This window comes from Dipodomys ordii, unplaced genomic scaffold, assembly GCF_000151885.1.
Source record: "Dipodomys ordii isolate 6190 unplaced genomic scaffold, Dord_2.0 Scaffold47, whole genome shotgun sequence".
Taxonomy (NCBI): domain Eukaryota; kingdom Metazoa; phylum Chordata; class Mammalia; order Rodentia; family Heteromyidae; genus Dipodomys; species Dipodomys ordii.
The window spans coordinates 10,965,013-10,989,822 of NW_012267263.1; the positions used below are offsets into that span (position 1 = coordinate 10,965,013).

The 24,810-nt window shown below is 43.0% G+C and overlaps 2 protein-coding genes across 2 annotated transcripts; one reads left to right on the plus strand and one right to left on the minus strand.

Annotated features, from left to right (window-relative positions):
- Positions 1–7,369: 7,369 nt before the first annotated feature.
- Positions 7,370–10,106, minus strand: Cd24 (CD24 molecule). The gene is given in 3 exon segments (XM_013019745.1): positions 7,370–7,440; positions 7,487–7,638; positions 9,898–10,106. Coding segments are annotated over 3 exon segments (432 nt in total).
- On the plus strand, positions 10,022–19,275 carry Pgrmc1 (progesterone receptor membrane component 1). The gene is made up of 3 exons (XM_013019828.1): positions 10,022–10,442; positions 14,000–14,155; positions 18,021–19,275. The coding sequence occupies exons 1-3, from the start codon at positions 10,118–10,120 to the stop codon at positions 18,122–18,124; spliced, it is 585 nt and encodes a 194-aa protein (XP_012875282.1). The 5' UTR covers positions 10,022–10,117; the 3' UTR covers positions 18,125–19,275.
- The last annotated feature ends 5,535 nt before the right edge of the window (positions 19,276–24,810 follow it).

The following is a 24,810-nucleotide window of genomic DNA, read 5'->3' on the forward strand; positions in this document are numbered from 1 at the left end:
TGACCATGCCTTCGCTATCTGCAGACTCTTCTGAGGAAGTGTGACCAGGTGCAAAGCTCTTTCATCCAGTGCAAGATGGGGAAGAGTGTTCAGTTACAAGTTGTCAGCAGTCAACACTTGCAAGTGATTGGGCAACCGGGCAATGAACACTTGGATCCTGAAGTGGGAAAATAAGATGAAATCTGAGTAGTACAGGGGTTAAGTAAACCATTCTCAGGACTCTGGACTTGCTTTCACTAACAATGGAGAGTTGCTACAAGAATTTTTCTCGGGATGAGGAAACCTGCTCTCATGCCTCTGGGCCTTAGCTGAGATTGTTTTTTCTACCTTGTATCTTTTACCTACATTGGAATCACCCTGGGGCACTTGTGCACTGGTTGGAATGGACATACAGAAATTTACCCGTGAACAACCCACAGGTAGAGACACACTGGCTGTGTTTGAGTTTTGACATGGGCCATTTACTAGCTACATGACAATGGACAAGTTGTTTAACTTCTCTGTATCCCTTTTCCCCACATGTGAAATTGGGATAAGAATCAACAGTGTTTTATGAAGAATATATGTCAGTCCACAAAAAGCATTTAGAATATTGCCTAGTGCCTAATAAGTAACCAGTGTTAATTACTACTCCAGGTGCAAAATCTTGGGGTTTATATCTACTAGACCAGAATATTGGGGACTGGTCTAGGAATAGACATTTTAAGAATCTCTTCCTTCTGGGCTGGGAAGGTGGCTCAGTGGTAGAGCGGTTGGCTCGCATGCATGAGGCCCTGGGTTCTATTCCTCAGCATCACATTAGCAAAAAGAAAAAAAGCCAGAAGTGGCGCTGTGGCTCAAGTGGTAGGGCACTAGCCTTGAGCTGAAGAGCTGAGGGACAGTGCCCAGGTCCAGAGGTCAGACCCCATGACTGACAAAAAAAAAAAAGAATCTCTTCCTTCTCCAGATTATGCTGATCTTCTGTAAAGTTTGAGAACCACTGGTTCCCTGGAAAGTCCATCCTTTTCCTTATCCACCTGGCACAAATCAAGACTCCACTCAAATATCCTTTCCTGTGTGAAGCCTCATAGTTCACATCTTCCCATCCATCTCTCTATATATATCTTGCCCCTCCCCCTTATTTTTTGTGCAAGTCCTAGGGCTTGAACTCAGGGCCTGGGCACTGTCCCTGAGCTCTTTCTTTCTTCCCAGTCCTTGGGCTTCAACTCACAGCCTGGGCACTGTCCCTGAGCTTCTTTTGCTCAAGGTTAGCACTCTACCACTTGAGCCACAACACCACTTCCGGCTTTTTCTGTTTATGTGGTACTGAGGAATCAAACCCAGGGCTTCATGCATGCTAGGCAAACACTCTACCACTAAGCCACATTCCCAGCCCCCTGGGTTTTGTTTTTTTATTCAAGGCGAGTGCTCTACCATTTGCGCCACGGCACCACTTCCAGTTTTCTGGTGGTTAATTGGAGATAAGAGTCTCATGGACTTTATTGTCCAGGCTGGCTTTGAATCATGATCCTTAGATCTCAGCCTCCTGGGTAGCTAGGTAGGATCCACCTGCACCCAGCTAGGACTTTGATTTTCACACTGAGATGGATAAGTATTTGGGGATACTTCAGTAGTTTTCAGATTTTTTTGTTATCATATTTTATGTATTCTAACCTTTCTTACAAATCTTTATCTACATTTATGAATATTTCCCTAGATGGGAAGAAAATTCTAGAAGTTCAATATCTTTGTCACAGGCTGGAAATAACTTGAGGCATGTGTTGCATATTGCTAAAAGGTTTTCTAGAAAGTTTATATCCTTTTCCATCATAACAGTTCAATATATTAGCTCATAACTGAATTCATATATTAGTTAAGAGCTTACTATGTGCCAGACATGGTCTAGAAGCTTAAAATGTATTGGTGAACAAGATAAATGCTGAATTCTAGAAATTACACTCTTGCTGGCATATGTCAGAGTGCTTGTATTGTTATGTGCTTGCCAGCTTCAAGTATTCTCTTTTATTTTGGGCAGTGCTGAGAATTGAATCCAGGGTCCTGCCCATGCTAGGCAAGTGCTCTGCCACTGAGCTACATCTTCAGACTGCAATACCAGCATTCTTTAAAATTTCAAGGGGCACAACAAAGAAGAAAAAGGAATATTCCAGTCATTGCAGCGATGAGCTACAAATGATAACTCACACTAGCTACTGAGAGAATGGAGATGTTTTTCCCCCCAGACTGGAAAAAGTTAGCAGGACTCCTTCTCAACAAAACAAGCTAGGTAAGCCAGGCACTGGTGACTCACGCCTGTAATCCTAGCTACTCAAGAGGCTAAGATCTCAGAATCCTGGTTCAAAGCCAGGAAAGTTCCTGAGACTCTTATCTCCAATAAACTACTCAAAAAAGGCAGAAGTAGCACTGTGGCTCAAGTGGTAGAGCACTTGCCTTGAGCAAAATAAGGTCAGGGACAGAACCCAGGCCCTGAGTTCAAGCCCCAGGACTGACAAAAAAAAAAGCCGACAAAAAAAAAAAGCCAGATGTGGTAGTATATGCCTGTCATCACTGCTAAGGAGGAAGTAGGATGACAGTGGTCTGAAGCCAGCCCCAGGCAAAAATGTGGGACCCTATCTGAAAAATAACCCATTCATTTTCTAGCTAATCAGCCAAATGTCCTATTTTTCTTTAATAGCTCTTTAACTAGAGTTTCTGTAATCCTAGCTACTCAGGAGACTGAGATCAGAAGATTGAGCTTTGAGTCCAGCCTGGGCATGAAAGTCTGTTAGACTTTTATTTCCAATTAACCACCAAAAAGAAGTGGAGCTGTGGTTCAAGTAGTAAAGCACCAGCCTTGCACAAAAAACAACGGGGGGGGCCCTAGTGGTAGAGTGCTTGCCTAGCATGCATGAAGACCTGGGTTTGATTCCTCAGTACCACACAAACAGAAAATGCCCAAAGTGGCACTGTGGCTCAAGTGGTAGAGTGCTGGCCTTGAGCAAAAAAAGCTCAGGGACAGTGCCTGGGCCCTGAGCTCAAGGATTGCCCCAGGATTGGCAAAATAAAAAAAAATAAAAATCAGGGACAGAGCCTGAGTTCAAGCCCTAATCTCACACACACACACACACACACACACACACACACACACATGCATGCACGCATGCACGCACGCACGCACGCACGCAAAGCCCTTTGAAAAGAAGCAGCCCTTTGGGTCAAGTAATAGTCTTTAGAAATTGATCTGAAGCCAAATGCAACTCAGGATTCTGAATTATTTACAGATAACTTGAACACTGCCACTCTGGCTCTGAATGAAACTTGCCCATACAGCATGAATTCTCATCTAAACCAGAATGGTAGAAGGTCCTTCCACAATCTTCACATCCCACTATCACTAGTAGTCCATTTTATTTAACAGCAAATCTAGTTTTGGAAGCTTTTAGTTTCAGAGTTTCACTTCTTGAGGTTTTAAATTGAATATTTTCTGCCCTCCATATGAAGCAAAATGTCCTTTCATCTATTAGCCCTCCAAGAGGACACAGGTATAACAAGACATTTTTTTTGTTTTAAAGTGATGTACAGAGGGTTACAGCTACATAAGTAAGGAAATGAGTACAATTCTTGTTGATCATTGTTATCCCCTCCCTGGTTTTCTCCCGCAAGACATTCTTATCTCTAATTAACCAGTAGAAAAACCAGAAGTGGAGCTCTGAATCAAAGTGATAGAGTACCATCCTTGAGCAAAAGAGCTCAGGGAAAACACCTACATAGAGTTCAAGCCCCATGACCAACAAACAAAAAAAAAGAAAGAAAGAAAAAAGAAAGGCAGATTTTCCTCCCAGCATTCCATTCAAATAACCCCCCAGCTTTAATATCTTTGAGAAATGAACATCACAAGTAAAGGGAAGGGCATTAACTATCATCTGTATTTTTCCAGGTTGATGTTTTTTCTTCCTTTAAAAAAAAGTACTCAAGAAGTATGTAAATGATGTTTACTGAGATAAGGTTTCTGGTACTTGTCAAAATATGAAATGAACACCTCATAGAGGGTAGTGGTTATTGATAGATGGCTTGAAAGGATGATATTTTTGGAAAGTCTATTTTTGTTCCACCATTATTTTCAATAATATTGAACTTTGTCTGAGGCTTATACACAGCTTGAATGTTCTAACCTTTAACAAAAAAAAATCCCATCAAGGGTGAGGTGGATGGAGAGCTGGTTGTTTGGTTTGTTTTAACACTGTGTCATTCTCTATTAGAAAAATGCAGATGAGTATTTTATTAGTTAAAAGTTCTCCCAGCTTTATAAAACAAACTGTATATGTGGATAACTTTCAGTTTGTGTGTGTGTGAGTGTGTGTGTGTGTGTGTGTGTGTGTGTGTGTGTGTGTGTGCTGGTACTGATAACTGTCCTAGGGCTTGAACTCAGGGACTGGACCCTATCCCTGAGCTTCTTTTGCTCAAGATTAGTACTCTATCACTTGAACCACTTCTGTATTTTGGAGATGATTAATGAGTCTCACAGACTTTTCCTGCCTGGGCTGGTTTCCAACAGAGAAGCTCAGCTCTCAGCCTTCTGAGTAGCTAGAATTGCATGCACAAGACACTGGCACCTGGCTTGCATCCTGTTTTTCTCTGCTGAGTTTCAAACATAAACAATTTCCGGTCATGATATCTGTATGACTAGTATATACTTCTATCACAATTCAAGTAGGTGAACTAGCCATCATATTTAAAGTTGGACATTTGAGATATTTCCAGTTTTTCTGTATTAAAATTGAACCTGTGCATATGATCTAGAGATAGGAGAATCTCGATTCAAGGCCAGCCAAGAAAAAAAAGTAAGGAGCCTTATCTTAGTAACAACCTAAGAGTGATGAAATACCTCTGTAATCAGCTTCTTGGGAAGTATAGATAGAAGAATTGAGACTCAAGGCCAGTTCTGGCAAGAGGCACCAGGAGTTTATCTGAAAAAAAAAAACAAACTAAAAAGCAAAAGGACTAGGGGACGACAGAGGTGTGTGGCTAAGAGGTACAATGTTTTATCACAAGGCCTGGAGTTCAATCATCAGTACTACCAAAAAATTGTGATTAGTATCTTATTAATGAAATCTGTCTACATTCAAAATGTTTTCTTGGGATGGATTTGTATAAGTGGGATAAATGAATAAAAATTATTTTATAGGTATAAATTTATTCAGATACCTACTCCCCCAGCAGTGTATTTTACCCTACCCATCCTTATTATCTTTTCCATAAGAAAGTGGTAGGTGACAGAGGATAGTAAACGTGTGTGTGTGTGTGTGTGTGTGTGAGAGAGAGAGAGAGAGAGAGAGAGAGAGAGAGAGAGAGTGCACGCCAATCATGGGGCTTGAACTCAGGGCCTGGGTGCTGTCCCTGGACATTTTCACTCAAGGCTAGCATTCTACCACTTGAAACACAGCTCCACTTCCTTCTTTCTTGGTGGATAATCAGAGATAAGTCTCACAGGCTTTCTTGCCCGGGCTGGCTTCAAACTGTGATCCTCAGATTTTAGCCTCCTGAGTAGCTAGGATTACAAGTGTGAGACACCAGCGCCCAGTGTTTAGTCACTGCTAGTATTACCTCTTGAATTACCTATTTATATTTTGTCCATTTTTACAAGAATTTTAATGATTTTAAATGAGCTCTTTTTTTTTTTTTTTTTTTTTTTGTCGGCCGTGGGGCTTGAACTCTGGGCCTGGTCGCTGTCCCTCAGCTCTTCACCTCAAGGCTAGTGCTCTACCACTTGAGCTACAGCGCCACTTCTGGTTTCCTGGTGGTTTATTGGAGATAGGAGTCTCACAGTGTCTCCTGCTGGGGCTGGCTTTGAACCGCGATCCTCAGATCTCAGCCTCCTGAGTAGCTAGGATTACAGGCATGAGCCACCAGCGCCCATCTTTTATCCTATTAGTTGCAAATAAACTAATTTTTTACAAGTTGGTTTTAAAACAGCAACCTCTCTGTACAGCATTTTTATAATAAAATAAAATTTAAAAACAAAAAGAAAAAGATATTCTCCAGAAAAAAAAGCATGTGCTAAATGGGGTAATAAAGTGTGAACTGAGTTTATACCAGATATAACTACTTCAGCCTATATTTTAAATTGAAATGTGCCAAAAATTATTTTTAAATGAAGATTTACTGATATAAAACAGTGAAAAAAATGTCTTGGCAGGGTGCTGTGGTGCACACCTGCACTTCTGGCTACTCAGGAGGCTGAGATCTGAAGATGTAGATTAGAAACCAGACTGGGCAGGAAAAGTCCATGAGACTTCTCCATTTAACCCCAAAAATCCAGAAGTGGAGCAGTGGCTTAAGTGGTAGAGCTATGGACTTGAGGGAAAAAAAGTTTAGTGACAGTGCCTAGGTCCTGAATTCAAGTCCAGGGACACGGACCCCCACCAAAAAAGTCTTATGTGTACATAGTTCTTTTTTGTTGGCAGTGGTGTTCAGAGGCTTGAGCTCAGGGCCTTGGTGCTGTCCCTGAGCTCAAGACCAGCTCTACCAGTTTGAGTCACAGCCACCTGTAATCTTAGCTACTCAGGAAGCTGAGATCTGAGGATCTCAGTTCAAGGCCAGCCTGGACAGGAAAGCTTGTGAGACTCATGTTCAATTAACCACCATAGTTCTTTTTTGAAGGGATAGTTGGATTCTGACATAGCAGAGTGCTCTAAGCTTGAACTTGTTCTATCATGTTTAAATTGAAGAGTTTGGGTGTTTTGTTTTTTACTTTCTAAGGATAATATTCATGCTTAGATTTGGTGTGGATTCCAAGCCATCATTGGCCTGGCACATACATACAAGCTGGGATGTAATGTCCAATCCAAAGTCACAAAGGAGAAGGAAAAAACACCAACACCAACAACAAAAGTGTTCAGAACAGTGACAGCCTAACAATGTGAAACTTTACTTGAGTATATGGCCATTAAATTATATACATCATAATACCTGGTAGTTGCTGCTCTTGTACATATAAATAGTATGATGGAAGCTTTCATGTTATCTAATTGATTTATGGCCTTATGTATTTAATGAACCAAAAAGATGAAAATGGAAGCTCCATTCCATAGTCCATCTTTATCTCCAGACACAACTTATGGTTGTATTTCAAGGCAGACTTAAAGGTACCTGTTTCTTAAGCCATACTTGAGGAAATCATCTAAACTTTGGATGAAACTCTAGCAGATTCAATATTGGCATCCATCCCCTGTCAAACCCTTCGCCCCTTCTTCAAACCAATCAAATGTGGAATTCTCAACCCTTTCAGTGTCCAGAAAATAAGCTGTGGAATCCTTGCCACGTTGGACTTCTCATTGCCATTTGGCTTGGGTGGAAAAGATGGGGAAGTAGAGATGTTGTTTGGCCTGAATCTCTAACAGAAGAGACGTAGAAGAGATAACAAAACCATGAGAAGACCAGCTGCCCACTGCAGGGCACTGTCTTCTGCCCTGGTGGGGGTGAAAAGTTGAATGTGCGACAGCAGAGGTACTGTGGGAGGAGTTCGTTGAAAATGGTGCAACTGTGTGGTTTGAATAAATCTGCGTGGGTCGGAGCAGTCACAGAAGAAGCAGTCCCAGTCCCAGCCTGGCCACCATCTCTCTACCCAAGTCTGTTCCTTTGGTGAGCCCTGTGTTCCGCTGGCTGTTTAAACAGGTGTGTGGAGAAGGGGGGACAAATGAGGTTAAGTTGAAGAGTTTAGAATTAAGATCTGTCAGGAGTTCAGTTTAGCTAATTCCAAATTTAGCTCTGGGGGGAAAAACAACCCTCTGTGGGCCTGATATAACCATTGTTTGACTTGTTACATTTTCAAGCGATTTTAAAATAGGGGTGGGTGGGTAGGGACAAAAACAATTTTGCCAGAATATTTTTGAATTCTGAGGTAATTTTCTCCCCAAGTATCTTGCACATTGGGAAGCAGATGAGCAAGTGAACAGAATTTTTGGTGGAAAAGTACTGCTCTGGGCTGCAGATGTGTGCCTGGATTGGGTTTAATTATTTTTCCTGTCCCTCTATCCTTCTTTCCGCTCTCCCCCCTCCCCCAACACAATAAAAAGCTGCCGCAACAAGTCTCTTAAGGGTAGAGGCAATCCTAGCTCTCTACAGGCCTGTTGCTGTGCAGAGGTTAGCATATCAGAGGCCAGATGAAATATCTAGGAAAAGTAGGAAGCAAGCCTAGAATCTGTCTAAAACTTCAGCCTTTCTCTGAGTTCCAGTTCAGGACTATTGTAATTGCCAAGAGTGGCAAAGCAGACTTCAAATAAAAGAGTGCTGCCAAACAAACAAATTTGGGACATTTTTCTGAGATTAAAAATAAACAACTGGGTGCTGGTGGCTCATGCCTGTAATCCTAGTGTCTTAGGGAGCTGCGATCTGACGATGGCAGTTCAAAGACAGCTTAGGCAGGAAAATCTGTGAGAGTCCTCTCTAATTAAACACCAAAAAGCTGGAAGTGGAGCTGTGATTTAAGTGGTAGAATGCTAGGTTTGAGCAAGAATGCTGTCCTTGAGCAAAAGGCTCAGTGACAGAGCCTAGGCCCTGAGTTTAAACCTAAGGACTGGCACCAAAATGGTTAATTAAATGAAATTTCTTGAAAAAAAAAAAAAGAAAGAAACTCAACAAGAGAATGTCACTTGTTGGAGACTTGGCTTAAGTAGAAGAATGCTGGCCTAGCTAGCACAAGGCCCTGAGTTTAAATTGCAGTTTCAAACTGGGTGCCATGGCTTGAGGGAAAAATAACGCCTTTTTTTTTTTGGTCGGTTGTGGGGCTTGAAGTCTGGGCCTGGGCACTGTCCCTCAGCTCTTCAGGTCAAGGCGAGTGCTCTACCACTTGAGCTACAGCGCCACTTCCTTGAGGGAAAAATAAGAGAGCTTGAGGCCCTGAGTTCAAGTCCCAATACCTGCATAAAAAAGAAAACGAAAAATGCAAAAGCGCTTTGGGTTGAAAAAAAAGAGAGAGAATGCATCACTTGCTGATACCTTATGACTAATCAAACCAAATCAGTTGCCAAAATGTGTGTGTGTGTGAGAGAGAGAGAGAGAGACAGAGACAGAGAGACAGAGAGACAGAGAGAGACAGAGAGTGTGTACAGGGGAGAGGGGGGGGACTGAAGTAAATGCCTGAACTCAGGGTGTCATGTTCCACCACTTGAGCCATACCTCCAGCTTTAGCTTTTTAGTGGTTAATTGGACATAAGAGCCTCATAGACTTTACTGCCCCGGTTGGCTTCAAACCTTGATCCTCAGATCTCAGCCTCTTAAATAGTAGGATTACAGGTGTGAGCCACTAGTGTTGTGCTTAAGGTTTAAGCTGTGTGTTTTTTTTAATCTACATTGGTTGATCTGAACCCCAGTTACTGAGAATTGACACACCTACAGCAGCAATGGTATTCCTACCTCCTTCCCAGCTATCTGCCACAAGGCAAGGCGTGTGGAGCAGATTTCATCACAGAACAAATTGGACTTCCCAAAGTGTCTTTAAGGTGGAAAACGGAGTTGAAGTAAATGAATTCTTTATATGTTAAGACACTTTCTAGTCATAAGCAATAACAACGGGCGGCAGCGAAGGGGAAATGAGGGTCTTTGATATGAGCGATGATAAATGTGAAGCAAGAAAAATGGAGTCCAGTTTTTTGGCGTTCATCAGGTGGGGCTCTGAATGCTAAGGCTCAGGTCGGTGTGGCTGCAGCGGCAGGAGTAGGGGGGGTGTGGGGGAGCAAGAATAAGTAGGTGTCTGGGTTAGATGACGTTGGGATAAGGTTGGCTTGGGGCTGAGGCAGTGGCCCCGCAGGTAGAAATGGGGAGGGGAGCGTTCAGCGCCGAAGCTAGGAAGGCTAGGGCGGGTAGGCAGCGCGGAACGGAGACTCTAAGGCAACGTGGGGGGTAAGAATGGGGCGGTCGGACCCAGCAGGAGGCCTAATCGAATAGGGCGGGGCGCTTAGGTGGCCGTTGGAAGGCGGGACGTGGAGCGTCTCGAGGAGGCTCCGCCCCTCCACGCCCCGCCTCCTCCCCTGGCTAGTCCCGCTCGGCGGCGGAGCTGGGAGCGCCACTCGTTCGCGGAGAGGGAGGAGAAAGCAGCGAGTTCCGGAGCCTTGCTTAGCCGGGCCCAACATTTCCTGAGATCATGGCTGCCGAGGATGTGGTGGCGACAGGCGCTGACCCGAGCGAGCTGGAGGGCGGCGGACTGTTGCACGAGATTTTCACATCGCCACTCAACCTGCTGCTGCTGGGCCTCTGCATCTTCCTGCTCTACAAGATTGTGCGCGGAGACCAGGCGGGGGCCGGCAGCGACGACGACGACGAGCCGCCCCCACTGCCCCGCCTCAAACGCCGCGACTTCACCCCGGCCGAGCTCCGACGCTTCGACGGTGTTCAGGAACCACGCATACTTATGGCCATCAACGGCAAGGTGTTCGACGTGACCAAAGGCCGCAAGTTCTACGGGCCGGGTATGGTGGCAGCGGGGAGGGGGAGGTATGGGGAGGGCTTGGAGGCCGGGGTGGTGGCGGATGGGGAAAAAGGGGGGGATCCAGGGCACCCCTGAAGGGAGCGTGGCGCGCAGGGGAGGGGGGGAAAGGTGGTAAATCTGGCGTTTGTGGCTGGGTGGTTCCTGGGGCAGGAGGGAGGACGGGGGAGGAGGACCGGGGGGAGGGGAGGGGGACGCAGATTTACCACCACCACCTGCACTGGCTTGGGGTTGCAGGAAGACGGGCTCTGAAGCTACGGGTGGGCGGGGCCACGAGGCTCGAATGCCCGAGTGCCAAGCCTTGGGGGAGTTTTTCGAAGGTAGTATGTTGGGAGGGGGGCTGGCAAGAGGAGGTGGTATCGGGTTCGGGAAAGGAAAGGAAGGTGTCTCCGGGGAGGGGTGGGAGGGCGGCTGGAGGAAGGAGAAGCCAATCACTGCCTGCAGCAGCCATGGTGGAATGAGCGGGTGTGGGAGAAAGAAAGCAGAGACTAGGATTAGCATCAGGTAGAAGAAGCATTGTGCGTGGTAGAGTGCTGTGTGTCTGCGTGTATGTGTGTGCATGCGCAGTGTGTGCATGTTCAGTGTATGTGGGTGTGTGAACGTCTGCGAGCTTGGAATGTGGTGTGTGTCGGGGATGTGTTTGACATGTATGTTTGGTATGTGTGTGTGCCCGTGCTATGAAAGGCTGTGAGCAAGAGCGGCCCATAGGGGAAAGCTTACTGCCTGATGATGGATTAGGGTTGAATATGGTGGACAATGGGAACGAAGCAAGTTGATAGGCAAAACAAAACCGTATTTAGTTTATAGCAGGAGCGAAAGGACTAGAAACCCTCCCACCCCCCACCCCCGCCCGCAAGAAAATATGGAGGAAGGGAGAATCACAGGAAACAAAAAGGGATGGGCTACTGCATGTGGAATTTCAGGAAGCCACACAGGGGGGGGGGGGCATGGAATTCGTGGATGGCTGCTAAGCTACTAGAAGAGAATCCTTAGAGATGAGGTTTTTCCAATTCTGATGGCCTATCACCATTACCTAATGCACTTAAAAATACAGATTCCTGGCCTAACCAGCTGAATCACAGATAATTTTGAGGGTAGGGTTAAAATTTGCATTTTAATATGTTTCCATAGGTGAATTTGAGAAGCAGCCAGATTTGGAAAGTCCTGCTTTGTACAGTGCTTGGGAGTGAAGGAAGAAAAAATTTCAGCAATGCCAATCTGGACTCTTCCAAACACTGGAAGCTGGGGGGGGTGGTATTCACACTCAATGTTTGAGAGAGAAAAGACCAGGCTTAAACCACACCAGTCATATTCATGCTTCTCTTCAACTCTCTGGAGTCCACTAAATAAAAAACAGATGTGTGAAGGTTCTTAAGGAATTCTCACACTTAAGTTTTTCCTTTTGGACATTTTATAATGTTTTCTGTAGTCATGGAACTCCCAAGTAGCCAAAATGTGTGTACATGGCATTGTCATATGGTTGTGGTTTGCAGACTCATCTAGAGGACTGTCGGTGCACAAAGCATAAAACTGGAAATTAGGCAACCTTCATTCTATTCTGGGGGTTGCTGACCAAGCTGTGTGACCTGCTGCAGATCATTGTTCTCTCTGGGCCTTCGTTTTCCCTTTAGAAAATAATGTCTTGCTCATTGTGAGCTCTTTTAAGACTGTACCTGTACCCTTGACTGCCATTGAGTGGGCCTGTGAACACATGACATTGTAATGGAAAGGATATTCCATATTACAAAGAATTCCTAAAATGTTTTCATTTGGACTTATGAACATGTGACATTGTGATGGAAAAAAATATTTCCTATGACAAAGAAGTCCTAATTTTTTGTCATTCAAGTGCCTATTTTACTCCACAAGACACTGTTTTAGGTACTGGAAATGTTGCAGCAAGCAAACACACACAAAACTGGTCACGGAATGTGGATGTTGTGATAAACAATATATGTCTTCCAAAGACTGCTAATGCTTACCCCGCAGAGCCTGTTAGGATTTTTGTGAGGTTTGCTAGGTATAGATCCACTTAAAGAAATCCAGGATTAGAAACCACTGCATTCCACCTATTTTAAAGCAGTTGGTGCTTCTGTGTCCACTAGAAGTGGACATTTGTGAAACATGAGGTATTTTCTTAACCCTCTGTAATGGAAAAGGCAACATGGAATGATAATTTAAAACAAACATTGGAGGAGGGATCTTAAATTCATTTAATAACTCAATTGTATAGGCTGACCAGTATAGCACTCTGGTACAACACTTGGCTAGCATGCAGGAGGATCTAGGTTTCATCCCTAACATTGCAAAAAAAAATCATGTAATTTGTTTTTTTTAAAAGTGATTTGAGGTTGAGGTGGTACAATAGTTAACTACAAACTTTTTCGTGTCAGGGTTGTTACCTAAACTACTTGAGGGAAAACAAGACATTGTTTAAAGTACACTAGATTCTTTTCATTTACTTGTGCAATATTTAAATAAGTCTGAACATCCACTCTAAGTGCCTACAGAATGATTCAGTGCTCTCTAAGGTGAAAGTTTGGTATACTGTCATCCATAATAGCAACTTCAGTTTTGTAGATTATTTGGGAGCATGATTCAGCCTTTTCTGTAAAAACTTTGGTATTTTCACAATCATCTGCTTAATCCCACTGAAACCAGAATGATGAAACTGATCTCTTTTTTGTACTAGCTCTTACTTATTGACAGTGAAAGTTATGTAATATGTGGACAGATATTTGAACCACTGATACGTAGGATTTCTAAGATAGATACCACAAGTTAATGTTTAATTGAATCTTGCAACCAGAAATCCCTATAAGATACCTTTGACTCATTAAAACATATCAGAGTACATTTATAAGGAAATGTTTTCACGTACAGGTTATCTTGAGAAACCTTAACCTTGGGCTGGGAGCATGGCTCAAGTGGGAGAATGCCAGCCTAGCAAGTAAACAGCCTCGAATTCAAACCCCAGTGAGGGAGAGGGAGCAATAACTTTCACTGGCTTGGTCCTGGAGTGCCTAGAACTGAGCCAACCTCTGGGTTCAAAGTCCAACCTCTGGGTTCAAAGTCCTTATGTTGAATTCTAACCCCCAACCCATACACTGTATCATCTTAGATCATTCCTTAGCACCTCTAGCACCTCAGAAATAATTAGGAAGTGGAGCTGTGGCTCCAAGTGGTAAAGCACCACCCTTGAGGGAAAAAAATCTAAGGGACAGTGCCCAGGCCCTGAGTTCAAGCCCCAGTATCAGCACAAAAAAATTATTTACAACTTCTATATTAGTTATTGGAAATTCACGAGAGATTGAAAATGTGCAGCATTTTTATTTACTTTATCTCTTTTAATGACGTGTCTTTCAGTGTCTCCTATATAAATGATCAAAGTGTCACTTGTCACATGTTGAGAATGGAATTTGATACTGAAAAGAAAGGACTTTGTTAGGCTGATGGCAAGCAAGCTATTTCTACATATGAACCATGGATAAATGTATTATCTAATCAAGTATCTGTCTTGGTTTCATTTTGTTTTTAAAGAGGGGCCGTATGGGGTCTTTGCCGGACGGGATGCCTCCAGGGGCCTTGCCACTTTTTGCCTGGATAAGGAAGCACTGAAGGATGAGTATGATGACCTTTCTGACCTCACTCCTGCCCAGCAGGAGACCCTGAGTGATTGGGACTCTCAGTTCACTTGTAAGCTGGTTTTGCTGTTGCTTGGGGGTTTTTTTGTTGTTGTTTTGTAAATTGTGTTTAGATCAAATTTCTGCCAGTCATGAGGGTTCACCATAGGACAATAGGTATTGCTAAGAAGCCTGAAGCTCAGGTACACTTCGATAGGCTCCCAAATCTTTGACAGATCAAGTTCGCAGCCTAAAGAAATTATAGCAGTGCTGAGTCACTTACTGTGATCGCAGACTGATGTTTAACTTGTTCTCTATAGAAACTTGTGTTTCCGGTTTTGCTTTCTTAAATTTTTTTGCAGAGGTTTGTGCAGATTCCACACTAGCATTTGGGTGTGTAGGGGAAAGGACAGTGGCCCTCCTGGCTGCAGGAAAAGGGGTTTTTCTTCAGCCGCCTCTTCTAGGCCTCTTGTAGAGCTTGCCATTGAAAAGCAACCCACATCCCTCCTGAAGAATGGGAAATTGTATTCTTTACAGCAGCTTCTCTTTCAATCTAATTGAACCTAACTGTGGGCCTCATGGACAAATGATGTTTAGAATCTGCCCAGCAACAATGATGTCTACATTTTTTGAAAGCAAAAAAAAGGAAACATGTATTTCTGGCTTCTGTTGTGGGCTGAGGTCTTTGGAGGGGCAAAAAGGGAAGAGAATAGGGGTCAAATTCAAATCTTGTGATTTGGGAATTGACTTCTAGGCAGGCATTCTTGAGCCACACCTCCAGTCCTGCTTTTTTGCTGGCTTTTAGGATGGACATGGAGTCTGGTGAGCTTTTCCGTTCAGGCTGGCCTTGACCCATGATCCTCTAGAATCTCCAGCCACTGGCATCCAGTGAATTGGCTTTTTGTCTTTCCTTAGTCCAAGGGATTAATTAGTCCTACGGGTTAATTTAGCAATAACTGACTGCTACGGATTTGAGTGAAAAGTATGTAAAAACAATGGTCATTTCGTTTTTTTTGGGGGGGGGTCCGGTCGTGGGGCCTGAACTCTGGGCCTGGGCGCTATCCCTCAGCTCTTCAGCTCAAGGCTAGCGCTCTACCACTTGAGCCACAGCACCACTTCCCGCTTTTTTCTTTTTGCTTATGTGGTGCTGAGGAATCAAACCCAGGGCCTCGAGCATGCAAGGCAAGCGCTCTACCACTGAGCCACCTTCCCAGCCCCAATGATCATTTCTTTAGGGAAGATTTTTTCATTTAAAATGTTGTTTTCAGCGAAGCACAGTGACTCACACCTACAAGCCTAGATATTCAGGAGATGAAGATTGGGAAGATTGTAGTTCAAGGCCAGCATAGGCACTATGCCTGTGTTTTAAGCCACATGGGAGGCATAGATAGGAGAGTTCTACTCTGTGGTTTGCCCCAAGCAAAAAGTACAGAGCCCTATCTGAGAAATAAAGTAAAAAGGACTAGAGATATGATGCAGGTGTTAGAGTAGCTGCCTAGCTAGTACAAGACCCTGAGTTCAAACTTCTTGGCCACCAGAAAAAAAAAAAAAAAAGAAAATGAAGCTTCCTATTTGCTGTTCTTTATAACTAGTTAAATATTACATGCTCATTTGGTTATATCCAATCATTTTCTTTGAAAACTATGATGACCTCAGGGAAAGTTCTTGTTTAATAATTAGACAGCTGTGACTCAAATTTGCATCTCAGACAGGTAAAGCATATCTTTCGGTCTCAAGGTAAGTCTTTTCCATTAGTAAAATGTAATTCAGCTGCCTAACATAGTCACTAAGGTGGCATCCTAAGGATGCCTTTGTGCTTGTATTCCTCTGTAGGAAACTAATGAGTTGTAATTTGTCACTTGAGAACCTTTCTCTTCTAAGGCTTGCTTTCATGGGAGGGAGAAAAGTGGTGATTTTTTCCCCTCTCTTTCAACTAAGACCAGCTCCAAATCCTGTCCGAACATCGCTGGCTGCCACACTCCAGAGCCGTTGTCACTTTCCCTTAAGATAGGTTTCCCAGGCACCACCCAGCTTTTATTTGGCTGGTACAGTCCCAGCTTCCAAGGACCTTTGTCCCTTTGTTCCCATTGTCCCTAACTATTTCACACAAAGGCAGCTCTTGTTACCTGGCGTAGCAGATTGGTTACTCTTCCTCTCCTTTCCAAAAGGAGACTTGGGTCCTCTTGGCTTCTGATGGATCAATAACCCTGCCATTCGTTTGGCTACGATAGTGTAGTTTGCCAACTCTGGCTTGCACTCTTCGATCTCCAGGCTGCTTGAAATACCTGTAGATTTTTCCCCATGCTGGGAAAACATTGTCTCTTGCTCTCCTTTCCACCTACTAGACCATGGTACATCTTCATACTAAACCATGGTTCTTTCACTATCAAAACAAGCCGTTGCTAAGTTCCTCCTCCTCTCTAAGTACTGCTTCATTTCCTCTTTGCCCCTCCTTCCTTGCTCCCTACAGTACATCCCCACAATTTATGGGTTAGATTCTCTCAAAAGAGCTCCCGGAACGTGCTTTTTTTTGGGGGGGGTCAGTTGTGGGGCCTGAACTCTGGGCCTAGGCGCTGTCCCTCGGCTCTTCAGCTCATGGCTAGCGTTCTACCACTTGAGGCACAGCACCACTTCCAGCTTTTTCTGCTTACGTGGTGCTGAGGAATGGAACCCAGGGTCTCATGCATGCAAGGCAAGCGCTCTGCCACTGAGCCACCTTCCCAGCCCCGGGACCTGCTTCTTGCCAGTGCTCCCTTTGCTGCTCCAATCCATTTTGTGGATCTATCACGTGGGCTCTCCAGAATGGCTCTTTTTACAGAGTCCTTATTTGGGTCCACCCTCATTTAGGGTGGACAGATTTCACTTCTTTAATGTATGTTGCCAGTTTTCTTTCAGAGTGTCTCTATCCTTTCCTTTAATTTCCATTGACTCCACCCTCCTCCAGGTTTTGGCTCCTTTAACATCTGCCTACTCACCTCCCTCCTGGTTAACACCCTGCTCCTGGCCTGCCCTCATGGAAATCTGCCCTCTGTATCACAGTGACAACGTTATTACCCAAGCACCATTTTGCCATGTCATTCCTTCTCCCGTAAACCTCCCTTTGCAACCTATAAGTTAAGTTCACATTTCTCAGGCTGGCTTTTCAGGTCTTTCATAATAGTCCCCACACTGACTAGCCAGACTTATTTCCTGCCACTTCCAAAACCAGTTCTGTTCCTGACAACTCCTTCTCTTTCTGTCTTTCTCTCTCTTTCTTTCTCTGTCTTTCTCTTTCTCTCTCTTTCTTCCTTGCTTTCTTTCATGCTCGCTTGCTCGCTTCCTTGCTGTTGTTGGTTGTGGTGCTTGAATTCTGGGCCCCTGAGCTCTTCACCACTCGACCACTTGAGCCACAGCACCACTTCCAGTTTTCTGAGTGGTTTATTGGACATAAGACTCTCATGGACTTTCCTGCCTGGGCTGGCTTGGAACCACCATCCTCAGATCTCAGCCTCCTGAGTAGCTAGGATTATAGGCCTGAACCACTGGCGCCCGGCCTCCTCTTTCTTGTTGCCCAGCTAATGTTGAATCTTATAGGTGTACCTTTGAACATGCTGTTTTCATTTTCTTGGAAACAGCAAAGCCTTCTAGCCACTTGCTAAAGCATAGCATTCTTCATGATGTACTCTGCACCCCTTCCCAACTCATCATGAGGTCCTTGTTCTTCTAAACAACACCCTCATAAACAAAATCCATTCAATCCCACAGGACCTTGAATGCTCATTGTCAGGCATTGCTACCTGTTCTGTCTTCCTGTCTTTGAAACAAAACTCTTAAAATCCCTTCAAGAAGCCTAACACTTTGCCATATTGTACACCCATAATAAATGCCTCAGGGTAAAGTGCAGTTGATTCCTTACAAAGCCTGAAAATGACCATTGGTGTTTGCTTCTCTCCCTCTAGTCAAGTACCATCACGTGGGCAAGCTGCTGAAGGAAGGGGAGGAGCCCACTGTGTACTCTGATGATGAGGATTCCAAAGATGAGAATGCTCGGAAAAATGATTGAAGCATTCAGTGGGAGGCATATCTATTTTTGTATTTTGCAGAATCATTTGTAACATTTCAGTTTGTCTTTAAAACATGGTGATTTCAATACTTAGAAACATTTGAACTTGCTGTCAATTTTTTAAATTAACATCACTAGTGACGCCGTTAAATTGAACTTCTGTCTTTCAAATGCATGATATGTTTGTGTTACCAAACCAGAAAGTGAACTACAGCGCTGTCATGCAAACATTTAATGACTGTTTTTCTTCTATCTGTAATTAGAACAAGCTGAATTTTCTGAGAGGACAGATAAGACTTGGGTTGGGTATTTTCCCAAAACTGGTATAAAAAAGAAACAGGGTCAATTTCTAGTCATGATTTTCTCTGAAACCAACAAATCCCTTTTCCATAACTGACTTAACTGCATGATTTCTGTTTTATCTACCTCTAAAGCAAATCTGCAGTGTCCCAAAAGCTTAGCTATCGATTAAAGAGAGGTATCCAGTTAACAAAATGAAAGCTCAATGCTGGGCTCAGTTAGGGGAAACATATTTGCTCTGTTTGTGGACTTTTGCATTGTCCTTGTCCACATGTGGACACCCAGATGCCCTTCCAAACACAGTCATCTACAGTTCAGATGAAAACAAGATCTGAACATTGCAAAATGTAACTTTGGAAAACCCTAAATCCATGCAGGAGATTTTTCTCACTGGCTTCCCAATGCCCATGGTAAGGCCACAGATATTTGGTCATTTTACAAAATATTAAATGTGAAAGGGGCAGAGAACAGGAACAGGTCCTCAGAGCTCACCTGCATACCTAAAGAGGGATTCTGCCGTGCATGGTATCAGCCAAGTAGTTTTTAAAGTATATTCAAAAGGTAGCAGCATTGTTACAAAGCTATAGCCACTGCGAAAGTGTAAGTCAAGTGTCTTGGTCTCTGCTAATACTGTTTTGGTTAACACTAAACCTAGCTTAAGTAGATCTACAGTTGTATAAATTTGTAAAAGTATTACATGAACAACTAGTGAGGTTTCATACTCTTGTAACTGTAGTGAAAGTCATTGTATTTTCTTGTGAGCTGTGTTTAAATGGTTTTACCTCAAATCAGAAAACAAATGAAAAAATGGAAGTGCTTCAGGCAGTTAATAAAAATGGTTTTACCCAGTATATAGTGTATTGGTTTGTTTGCATTCTTTTTGTTAAGAAATGATGTTAACCACTTAAAATTCAATTGCCTTTTTATTTATTTATTTATTTATTTTGGTGCTGGTACAAGGAGTTTTCCCCGTGGGGAGCTGAACTCAGTACCTCGTATGTGCTTGGCTTACCCCCTGGTTTTTGCTAGTTGGGAAATGGAGTCTAGTGAATTTTTCTGCACGGGCTGGCTTGAACCTCAGTTCTCCAGATCTCAGCCTCCTGAATAGAATTACAAGCATGAACCACTGGTTCCTAGCTCAATTGCCTGCCCTCCCCCCCTCTTTTTGGTCAGTTATAGAGCTTGAACTCTGGGCCTGGGCACTGTCCCTCAGCTCTTCAGCTCAAGGCAAGTGTTCTACCACTTCAGCCACAGCACCACTTCTAGTTTTCGAGTGGTTAATTGGAGATAGTCTCACGGACTTTCCTGCTTGGGCTGGCTTTTAACCACAATCCTCAGATCTCAGCCTCCTTAGTAGCTAGGATTACAGGTATGAGCCAGTGGCACCCAGTTTTCTTTGTACATCACCTTTATAACAATAAAAAAGTGAGTAAAAGAGTCTGTAATACCATGTCAATAACAAAAATGAATTTAGTGATTTTTTTTTTGTTCCAGTACTGGGGCTTGAACTCAGTTCCTGGGCACTGTCCCTTAGGTCTTTTACTCAAGACTAGTACTCTACCACTTGAGCCACAGCTCTACTTCTAGCTTTTTAGTGGTTAAATTGGAAATAAGAGTCTCATGAACTTTCCTGCCCAGGCTGGCTTCAAATTGTCTTCTCAGATCTCAGCCTCCTGAGTAGCTATAATTACAAGTATGAGTTCAAAAAGTGAATTTAATTGGTTTTTATGTGTTTGACATCAAATCTACCTCTAAAAATCAGAACTTCTAGCCAGATGCCCATGTCTCATACCTGTAATCCTAGTTACTCAGGAGGCTGAGATCTGAGGATGAGGTTCAAAGCCAGTCTAGGCAGGAATGTCTGTGAGACTCTTATCTCCAATAAACCACAAGAAAATCAGAAGTGGCGCTGTGACTCAAGTGGTAGCCTTGAGCTGAAGAGCTAAGGGACAGTGCCCAGGCCTAGAGTTCAAGCCCACAACTGACACACACACACACAAAATCAAAACTTCTTAAATCCATAACAAGGTTATGTTATACATTTACCCAAGGCTGAGGAAAGTTGTTGGCTTGGTTTTGATTTAAGACAAGGTCTCAATATGTAGCCTAGGCTGGCCTTGAACTTGTGATCCTCCTGCCTCAGTATCTATAGAGTGTTGGCATTACAAGCATGTGTCACTGCGCCTGGCTTTAGAAAAAGGTTTGTTGTTTTTAGTGTATTACCTGATTAGAAAAAGTATAAAAAGCAGTGGCCCCCACCTGTAATCCTAGCTACTCAGAAGGCTGAGATTTGAGGAATGTGTTTCGAAGCTAACTCTGGCAGGAAAGTCCATGAGACTCTGACCTCCAATAAACGACTCAGAAAAACCCGGAAGTGGCACTGTGACTTGTGGTAGAGTGCCAGCCTTGACCAAAAGAAGCTCAGGGACAGTGCCCAGGCCCTGAGTTCAAGCTCCAGGACCAGCCAGAACAAAAAAAAGTATAACAACCCAGAAAAATTAATTCACCTCATGTTAGAGAGATTCCTTATCTATATATTCTGTGTGTATAGATATGTATATAATATAGTATACATTACATATATTACACCCATATCTATTATATAAATATATGTATTATATATTATACATAAGGAATACATTTTTATATATTAAAAAGTTGGATATGTAGTAGGTTGTAGAAAAGTAACAACCTATTAATCTATGAATGTTAGCGTTCTGTCTTTTGAATGTTGGGAGTCTACAGTTTTCTTCAGAGATATAGTCCTTGAACCAAAAAACTTGCACAGCTTTTTACTTTCTTGTGTTTGCCAGCCATATTACATGCATTTTTCTGATGTGCTCTTTGTCCTGCAGTAGATTTGGTGGAGATATTGTGCCAAGGATCCTGTTGTGCCTTCTGCTCAGGGGAAGCAATAGGGGAAGAAAAGAACTTGAGCCACCTTTGCAACCCCAAATCTCCTTTACCTGTGTGGATTAGGTTATTCTTTTTACACAGTTAAGCAGGTTTGTCAGAGGCCAAGAAAACATCCAGAGTCTCCTTAAAGCTTTAGTCCCAACAGCCTTTTACCCTCCCCTCAGAACTGAATTAACATGGTTTTTATTACACCTAATGGAATATTATAAAACCTTTGAGCCACAAACTTACCAGATCTGGCTAGCATATATGTAAGCTCTAGCATGTAAAAGGCATCATCCAAAAGGAGGGAGTATTTGTTACTACCACTGGAATGCAGCAGGAGGAGGAAGCATCTCACAGGAACATCTGTTTGCTCTCTACAGGCTGGCACCCCACCAGCTGCAAAGGCATTCTGTTCTCAGCTCCAGCATCTGATAGCTCCAGCATCTGATTTGCAGCGGCACTGGCTACAGGTCAATCTTGGTGTAGTCAAACATTCATGTTAACCTCCAGGGCCAAGTTTATGCAAATCCTAGGTCCAGAACAAACATCCATATACATTCCTTGCTGTTTCTGAAAGAAGTCTTTGAGCCTAACGAACCAGTTCAGCCCTAAAGTGCCCAGAACTCATTTTAAGATACAACCTGCCTTTGTTACAAAATACTTTGAGGCAGTGTGTTGTATTATTTTCTTTAAGTGATCAAAGACTGATTATCAAGGCCCTCAGTTTCTATGAACTAGACTCTTCATTTTGCACCTTCAGGTATTTTTGTATATTGTTTTGGGGAGTCACTGATAAAATGTACACAGCCAGGAATGGTGACACGTTCCTTTTTTCCAGCATTTTGGAGACTGCGGCAGGAGGACATAGAGTTCTAGGCCAGATTGGGCTATATGGTAAAGACTTGCCTCAAAAAAACAAAAGCTGGGCTGGGCACTGGTGGCTCCCACCTATAATCCTATAATCTTGGCTACTCAACAAGCTGAGATCTGAGAATCATAGTTTGAAGCCAGCTTGGGTAAGAAAGTCTGGGAGACTTTTTTTGGGGGGGGGGGGAGGGTCTGGTCGTGGGGCCTGAACTCTGGGCCTGGGCGCTGTCCCTCAGCTCTTCAGCTCAAGGCTAGCGCTCTACCACTTGAGCCACAGCACCACTTACGGCTTTTTTTTTCCTTTTTGCTTATGTGGTGCTGAGGAATCGAACCCAGGGCCTCATGCATGCAAGGCAAGCACTCTACCACTGAGCCACCTTCCCAGCCCTGGGAGACTCTTATCTCCAATTAGCCACTACAAAACCAGAAGCAGAGTAGAGCACTAGCATTGAGGGAAAAAAATAAAGCTTAGTGACAACACCCAGACTGACCAAAACAAAAAGCCGGGCACTGGTGGCTCAGGCTATAATCCTAGCTTCTCAGGAGGCTGAGATATGAGGATCATGGTTTGAAGCTAGCCTAGACAGAAATGTCAGTGAGACTTGTATCTCCCATTAACCAGAAAAAATCCAGAAGAGGAATGACACAAATGGTAAAATGCCTTAAGTGAATAAAACTAAGAATACCCTGACCCAGAGGTCAAGCCCCAGTACTAGCACACAAAAAAAATCCTACTAAGGGTAGGATAATTTTAAATCTATATATGATTTCTATTTATACAAAAGATAAAACTCGGATCTCTGGTTTCATGAACTTTGACATCACCCAAGGGAAATTTTTCATTAGAAGTATTAAAATTAGACATCTATATTTCCATAGAAAAAAATTTCTGGGGGCTGGGAAGGTGGCTCAGTGGTAAAGCGCTTGCCTTGCATGCCTGAGGCCCTGGGTTCGATTCCTCAGCACCACATAAACAAAAAGAAAAAAGCCAGAAGTGGCGCTGTGGCTCAAGTGGTAGAGTGCTAGCCTTGAGCTGAAGAGCTGAGGGACAGTGCTCAGGCCCCAGAGTTCAGGCCCTATGACCGGAATCCCCCCCCCAAAAAAGAAAATATTTTCTGAACATGAAACAGTCTGATAATACATGTAGCAAATAAACAGACTTCAGTAATCACTATAACAATTTTATTTTTAATATATATGAAAATGAAGTATATTATTTCTCTAACAAGGCAATGAGAAAAAAGAACAACATTAGTGCAATGCAGCATACGACAGGTAGAAACTTTTCCCCCAAAGTGGAATTACTAGCATTTATTTCAACATATTACACAGTTTGCAACAATAAAAATACACTTAATTTATTTGGTTCTGCTTTAGTTCCACAAGTCATCAAGTTACATGGTTTTCTACCTGAGAAATTCAAATAAACAAAAAGCACATGGACAGGCCTTAGCTTTCTTACAGCACTGTCAGCGCACACACAAGAAACATGAAAACACTCACAAAGAGTTTTAAAGTGCAGGCTCTTATTTACTAAGTCACAAAAAAGAGAGGAGAAATTACTTTTGCACCACTTAACTAGCAGCACTAACAATGTTATTGAAAAGTAGAATAGCTTCAGTCCTATTTCTCTCCTTACTAAGCCATTTGATTGAAAAGCACAGGAAAAGTGGTTCTCTTCTTACACAAAGCAGAAGTTGACTCAAATGTAGAAAGTTTCACCACAAGCCAAATAACCAAAATCCAAACTTGTTCAGAATGTTAACATAAAACCAACATTTATACTTTTCTAAGTCCCAGGATGATATTAGCAAACAACTCAAATAATAATGTTGTGTAGGAATGGCTTAGCACCTGTTCTGTTATGCAAAGAAATGCACATGCTGTGTTGAATAATTTAATTTTTCTGTCTTTACTGAGCAGAAAATGGGTTCCATGCCTAAAATCTATCCAAATAAAAGCTATCAAATGCCAGAAGAAATGGAGATACGTTACGAAAGAAGTATTAACTGCTTTCCATGACAAACCCATGATGTTCTTTGTTTCAATGGCATAACATATATAAAATAAGGAGGAAGGTTGTTGTTGGAGGAGAATAATACCTAGTTACCTGAAAGTTTATGACAAAATACAAACTGTTAGTCATTTCAAAGGCTATTCCCAACAACAGTACCTTGAACACGAATGAGTCATTGCTAGTTCTCAGAGGAGAAAAGGCACTCACCCCAAGAGCAATTATTCTGATTTCGTAAGCCAGATCTAGGATCCAACATGGAGGTCAACACACCATTCATCAGTTCTTATTTGAGGAATAAATATACTCTACTATGATACATTCATTTCTAAATGTTTGCCCCTTCTAACCTTCCTCTATTCAAATGTGAGTAAAAAGTTCAATGAAACAATTTGTGGCTCTTACTTGAGATAAATGCAGGTCAGTAGCCAGTTCAGATACTAGGTTGCTCACAAGGCTGGTTATGGCACACACTGCAATAATCATTGGGGCAACCACACTGATAGCATCTTCCCTGGCTTTACCAGCTGCCATTTTTCTTCAGACTATCCAGTTAAGACTTTGAAATGAATTGTATCATATGAAAATGTTGCCCTCCAAGGTT